Here is a 6,165-nt window from a genome sequence, read left to right as displayed (position 1 = left end):
GTTCAGCCCCACTGCGCTCCCATCCCTCTGCTGCCCTCGCAGGCTTTGGGCCACCTGCAGCCCCTGGACATGGGGCATGGTGGACTCTCCCGTGGGGTCACAGCCCTTTCCCCAGGAGGATCACGGCCCCTCAACCACGAGGGCATAGCCCCTCATCCTCGGGCACCGTGTCCCCCCGCCCGTGGCTACCACATTCCTCTCCACCCACGGGGCCGTGGTCACTCAACCACGAGGTCCATAGTCCCTCACCCATGGGTTGTGTCCCTCAGCCCATGGGGACTACGGCCCCTCACTCATGGGTCCCTCAGCCACGAGGGTCATAGCCCCCCATCCCTGGGTCCCGTGGCCCCTCGGCCGCCCCAGGGCAGCCCCCCTGCCCCGCTGGGTCCCGCAGCCCGCGGCGCTGTCCCGCTGGCCCCCAGCCCTGCGGGGCAATCCTGAGGACAAGGTGGCCACTGCCACCTTGAGGCCAGCCCGGGCATCGTGTTCCCAGAGTCGGGGCCACCTCGGGTGTCGCACAGCCGGGACACTGCCGGGTCGGGGTGTCCCCATGTTTTTGGGGAGCACCCCGCTCCCTGTGCCGGGCAGAGCAGAGCGGAGGGGACAAGGGCGGTGACAACCGAGAGCTTTGCGACGGGCAAGGGCAACCTCGAGGCGTCGGTGTGCAGGGTTCCCATGGAACAGGAGGAGGTGGGGAGCAATTCCTTGGACCATCCAGGACACCGGGAGCCGGTGTTCCCTCACCTGCCTCGGCACTTTCCCTCCTTGCCCTTGCGCAGAACCAGGTGTGCAAACACGCACCCAAGTCCCTGACGCTTTATTCTGGACAGTGATAGCAAAGGGAATCCTGTAAGGAACCAGCGCAGCAGCCTCGGGAATTGTGCTGAAGGGAAAGTCCTCCGGGAACACCGTCTGAGCAGGGCTGAGCAGGAGGGAGCAGCTGCCGAGGGCACGAGGGTGCTCAGGGCTGGCACAGCTGTCACTGCATCCTGGCAGGCTGCAGGTCGGCGGGAGGAGGAGCCTGAGCCTCCAGCTCCAAAGCACCCAGCCCTCCCCGCTTCCCCAGGGGCTTCGGCGCTTCCCGGCAGGGCCGCGGCGGCGGCTCCAGGGCGGGGTGGGTCTGGCGCAGTGGGACCTCGTGTCTGTCCCCCCTGCAGTGCGGTGACACCTGGTCCAGCTGGCTCAGGTGAGTGGCCACATACAGCGAGCAGTCGCCCAGCCCCGCCGTGTCCCTCGTCAGGACGGCCGACTTGGGTCTCTTGTGGTGGCCCACTCTGGGGGGGCTGAGTGGGTGCCCACGGGATGGGCTCGGTGGCCCACAGCGGGGCCGGCCACCACACGGTTCCTCCTCTGAGGGCAACGGGACCCGCGGTCCAGTGGGGCTCCGGCTCTGCTGGCCCCCGGCCGAGCCCTCCGCCTGCTTCTTGGGGGCTGCTCCGGGGGCCGGGAGCCACGCGTTGGGGACCCCCTCGAAGATGAAGTAGGCGGGGTTGGTTTAGCCGGTGGCCGGCTCCGGGAGGCTGCGGGGGCGGCTCCTGCGAAGCACGGGGAGGAAAAGGGCTCAGCATCCCCCCTCTGGGGCTCTGGCAGGGCTGAGCCCACCTGGGGTACCTGAGGCGCTGCGGGCGTGGCTTGGGGCACACCGGGGCCTCTGCCGCCGGCTCAGCATCCTCCTCCTCAAAGCTGATCCACTCTGCAAAGACAGGGCGGTCTGGCCTCACCCCACGGCCGGGGGCCAGAGGACAACGTGGCCCAGGGTGTCCCCGAGCCCAGGGCACCGGGAGGGGGCTGCGTGCGGCCGCCGTTACCGTAGAGCCTCTCGCGGGTGCCGCAGCGGCCCCGGGGGACCCGGACCCGCATCCAGCCGCGCACGGAGCCCGTCTCCTCGCCCCGGTGGAACAGGAAGGTCTCGAACTGCTGGGCCGTGGTGCCGATCGCTGACCTCAGGGCGAGGCAGCACTCGCCTGCGGGCACAGCGTCAGCGCCCGGGGCTCGGGGGGCACGGGAGACCCCCGTGTGCAGGGTGGGTGCCACGGTCCCTCCTGCCAAGCTCCAGCTGCCAACTTCACACTCAGCCGGCTGTAACCTGGGGGGCTGTGCTTGGCACCACCGTGCCACCATGGTGGCCCCAGTGTCACCATCCCCACGTACCGTAGGACTCGCAGCTCTCCACGCCCTTGATGCTGAGGAGCAGGTGCTGGTCCCCCAGGTACTCCAGGTCGGGCAGGATGGGGTTCAGCTGTGCACAGAGAGGGGGTGCTCTGGGGAGGCTGCTGCAGGGTAGGGGGCACAGGGTGGCTCTGCCCTGGGGTGTGGTGACAGCTCCAGCCCCCCTTGGGGCTCAGGGTACAGAGCCAGTGAGAGGGATGGGGAAGAGGAGGGATAAGGATGCTCCAGGGCTGCGTACCACAGGCAGATGCTTGGAGGACCAGCCCAGCTTGAGGAATCCGGGGATGTCACAGTTCTGGAAGGTGTTCTCCCCACTCCGCTGCATCTCTGTGGGGGACAGAGGAGGACAAAGCTCCAGCCAGGCTAGCTCACCCTCCCAGCCACCCCCTGCACCTCAGGCACCCCCTCACCCTCCAGGCAGTAGGAGTGGAACTCGATGTAGCACTTGCTGCGGCTCGTGGTTTTCAGGATCACCTCGATGCTCTCCCACTCGATGCAGGCCAGCGCCTCGGGGCTGGAGCCGGGAGCTGCAGGCAGGTCCTGGCAGGTCAGAGCGTGCCGGGGCTCACCCCAAACTTGGCCCAGGGGGTGATAGACCCCAGCCCTTACCCTCCTTGGGCACAAACTGCGACGTCACTCCCACCTCAAAGGTGGCAAAGACAGGTGAGTGGTCACTGGTCACGATGTCATCGGTGCAGCCTGGATGGTGGGAGGGGCAGCTGGGAGACAGTCCCCAAGCCCCGGGGCCCTGGGTAGCACTAGCTATCCCTGGCTGCTCTGTCCCCGGGGTCTCACTCACCGTAGGAGTTGCAGACCACGTGGGTCTCCGGGTGTGACTTCCACAGGATACGGTCACACCACGAGGGGACATTGATCCGCACCTGGAAATGGGGAAAGCAGCTGGTTCAGTGGCCTCTCGGGTCTGGCTCCCCCAGCCCAGCATCCCAGCACCCCAAAAAGTGAGTTCCCTCCTGTCCAGACCTTGTTTTGGGAGGGAACAGGCTGATGGAGATGTGGGGACTGAGCATCACCAGACAGCCCCCTCAGCACCCTGCTGTCCCTGTCCCCAGAGATGTCCTGCTTGGTGGGAAGCCTTTGGAACTCACCCCTGTGGGCTTGGACTTCTGCCACACATAGGTGTCCCGGGTGCCCCGCTCGTACCGGTACGTGGGAGGGAAGGAGATGTCACCCTCACCTGTAATCATGACACGCAGGTGGCACGGGGACCATGGTCCCTGCCTGTCCCCACGGGGTATCATGGTTCCCACAGGAGGCTCACACCGATGGCTGGCACCCCTGGCCTGGTGCACACCAAAGTCTCCCAGGCTCTGGGCACCTCGTGCAGGGCTGTGCCAGGAGAGGCAACCCCCGAGAGCTGGGGAGGGCTGTGGGGACCTGGTGCCCCAGTTGTCCCAGTGGGAGGAGCAGTGCCCTTGTCCCCACACTCACTGAACCGCAGGAACACCTTGTTCTTCTCCCGCTCCAGGTTAAGCTGGTCGACAGCCAGGAGGGCTTGGAAATCCTTCTTGACTATGTGGGTGAGGATGTCCTGTGCCAGGGGAAGGGGTGGTGACCCCCGGGGCTCCTCTCCCCCCGCTGGCCCCGCCCTGGCGCCTCTGGGGTCCCACCTGCACGTCCATGTCCAGGCGGTAGTTGAGGTCCCCGAACCAGAAGAGGTGGGTGAAACGCAGGGTGAGGTCGAAGCCCCCCAGACGTTTGTCCCCCAGGGCCAGGGAGTGCAAGATGTCACTGTAGTTCTGGTTACGCCTGCAGGAGGGACGGCAGCACGGTGTGAGCCACCCCGAGGACACCTCATCCTCATTCTGCCCCTGCCAGCTGGGGACAGGGACAGCCCCACAGCTCCTCAAGGCACCTCCAGCACCCACAGACACCCACCTGCCCCGGGGCAGCCCCATCCTCCCCGTCCCTGCATCACCTGTGGGTCTTCTCGCTGCCAGAGGCCAGGTGGCAGTTGACGAAGCCGAAGGAGGTCCCGTTGAAAAGGAAGGAGACGCCCACAGCTCCCTTGTTCCCTGCAGGGATGCGCCACCACTGAGCTCTGGGGGGGCCCAGAGGTCCTGTCCTGGCCCTCAGGCTGTCCCCTCCCTCGGGGTCTTCTCCCTGCCCCATCCCATCCCTACCCAGTGTGTTGGCGATCCCGGTTTTCACGCTGGAGGTGTGGACGTGGCTGATGCGCCGCAGGTGCTCCGGCTTCACCAGCACCACGATCTTGATGCTCCACAGGCACTGCAGGGCCACCTGTGGTGGGGCAGGGGGTGAGCCTGCCGGGCCCCCATCCTGCCCCACGGCCACGGGGGATGGGGCTGGACATGCAGGTAGGTCAGCAACCCATCCCTGACTCCTGGGGATGGCACTCATGGAGTCCGTGGGGCACAGATTTGGGGTGATTTGGGGTGGGGGAGGACCTGAGGGCTGGGGTAGGAGCCACGGGGCAGTGGCTGCTGGTGCCCAGCCCCCCGGGCCTGCCGGGGCCCAGGCTGTGCCTGCCGTTACCACTCGGTAGTCGATGGCCATGAGGGTCTTGAGGGAGGCGCAGAGGAACTCGACCCACTCGCGGTCGCCCAGGGAGTTCTCCTGGGTGCCGATGACACAGATGTCGTGGGGGATGCAGGCCGTGGTCTCATCCTGCGTGCGCCCCAAACCTCTCGAGGTCAGCCAGGAGGCCAGGGAGCGGGGTGGGGGTGTGCTGCCTGCGGGCAGGGACACGGGTCACACAGAGGGGACGTGCCAAGCTCCCGAGCTCCTCTCCGGCACAGGCCCTGCCTGTCTCCAGGAGCTGCCAGGGGTGGGAAGCATCATGCCGGCCCCATGGATCAGCCGTGTGCATCCCAGACTGCTGCTGGGATTTACAGCCCAAAACTCTCGTGATAGCCCAGCTCCTCTGTATCCCCAGCACCCTCCAAGTGAGCGGATCACAACAGGACAGACAAAGCCCAAAGCAGTCAGGTTGGCATCTTCCCCAGCCTCCTCCTCCCACTGACCAGCTCAGACCTGAGGTTTCCTGGGACACCTCCCAAAACTCACCCAGGCTCACAAGGAGCCACAGCAGCCTCCCAGGACAAGGCCACCTTCTCCTGGCTCCTTACCCATGTTCCATGTCCCGACATACACTGAGATGAGCTCAGGCTCATCCAGGTTGGAATGCTGGATCTTCATCAGCTGCAGCAGCTGGCAAAAGGCCTCTCGCTTCTGTGGGGTGGTGACGGTGTCTTAGGGAGACGGGAGGCACAGCACCCCAGGATCAGGTGGACATCACCCCCAGGCATAGGAACCGGCTTGCAGGGGTGGTCTCAGCCCTGAGACCACTGATTTGCTGTGTCCCATATTCCCAAGGGCCTCATATTCCCCCAGGACACGCCGTGGGCATGGCCAGTGCTGCTCACCCGCGCGCTGGGGAAGATGAAATCCCTGCTCACGCTCTTCTGGTTGTCACGGGCACACATCAGCCTCACCTTGCTCTGCACACTCTGGTACTTGATCAGCTGCAGGACTGAAGGGGGTCAGGGGGTCAGGGGGGCAATGGTGGCCCCCACCTCCCACCACAGGGCAGTGTGAGATGGGGGTTTGGGATGTGACGGGGCATGTGGCCCATCCCTGTGGCATCAGGCCTGTGCAGGGAACCCTACAGCCCCAAAAATCCTGCTGGCAGCCAGCAGGGATGCAGCAGCCCCTTACTTTTATCCTGTGGGATCACCTCCTCCGGGGAGCTGCTGCCCCGCTTGGTGACGGTCACTGTCCCCAACTCCACGTCCACCGTCAGGGCCGCATGCTGGGACTTCCCCACCTTCACCTGCACACAGGGGCACGGCTCCGGAGTTGTGCCCACACCTGCCCTGCCCAGCAGTGACTTTGGGGTCCCACTGTGCTGCCAGCCTCACCTCGAAGTTCTGCACGGCCAGGGGCCTGGCAGCTGGCGGGGGGGCCACGGCCACGCTGGGCAGTGCCAGGTTGTGCCTTGTCACCGTCTCCTGCAGC

General features: G+C 66.0%; 1 protein-coding gene across 1 annotated transcript in view; it reads right to left on the bottom strand.

Moving 5' to 3' along the window:
* Positions 1–800: 800 nt before the first annotated feature.
* The window catches only part of LOC103623280 (phosphatidylinositol 3,4,5-trisphosphate 5-phosphatase 2-like), a 7,194-nt gene continuing 1,829 nt past the window's right edge, over positions 801–6,165 (bottom strand). The window contains exons 7-23 of the mRNA XM_017742819.1: positions 6,069–6,165; positions 5,866–5,980; positions 5,574–5,680; positions 5,277–5,379; positions 4,311–4,880; positions 4,106–4,202; positions 3,798–3,936; positions 3,619–3,718; positions 3,276–3,364; positions 2,969–3,050; positions 2,779–2,868; positions 2,580–2,696; positions 2,408–2,496; positions 2,152–2,239; positions 1,809–1,964; positions 1,612–1,693; positions 801–1,535 (exon numbers count right to left, since the gene is read on the bottom strand). Coding sequence (XP_017598308.1) covers positions 1,496–1,535; positions 1,612–1,693; positions 1,809–1,964; positions 2,152–2,239; positions 2,408–2,496; positions 2,580–2,696; positions 2,779–2,868; positions 2,969–3,050; positions 3,276–3,364; positions 3,619–3,718; positions 3,798–3,936; positions 4,106–4,202; positions 4,311–4,880; positions 5,277–5,379; positions 5,574–5,680; positions 5,866–5,980; positions 6,069–6,165 — 2,161 coding nt within the window. The 3' untranslated portion in view covers positions 801–1,495. The remainder of the gene's footprint in view (positions 1,536–1,611; positions 1,694–1,808; positions 1,965–2,151; positions 2,240–2,407; positions 2,497–2,579; positions 2,697–2,778; positions 2,869–2,968; positions 3,051–3,275; positions 3,365–3,618; positions 3,719–3,797; positions 3,937–4,105; positions 4,203–4,310; positions 4,881–5,276; positions 5,380–5,573; positions 5,681–5,865; positions 5,981–6,068) is intronic.

This window comes from Corvus brachyrhynchos, unplaced genomic scaffold (assembly GCF_000691975.1).
Source record: "Corvus brachyrhynchos isolate BGI_N302 unplaced genomic scaffold, ASM69197v1 scaffold220, whole genome shotgun sequence".
Lineage (NCBI taxonomy): Eukaryota > Metazoa > Chordata > Aves > Passeriformes > Corvidae > Corvus > Corvus brachyrhynchos.
This window is presented reverse-complemented; position numbering and strand designations above follow the sequence as displayed.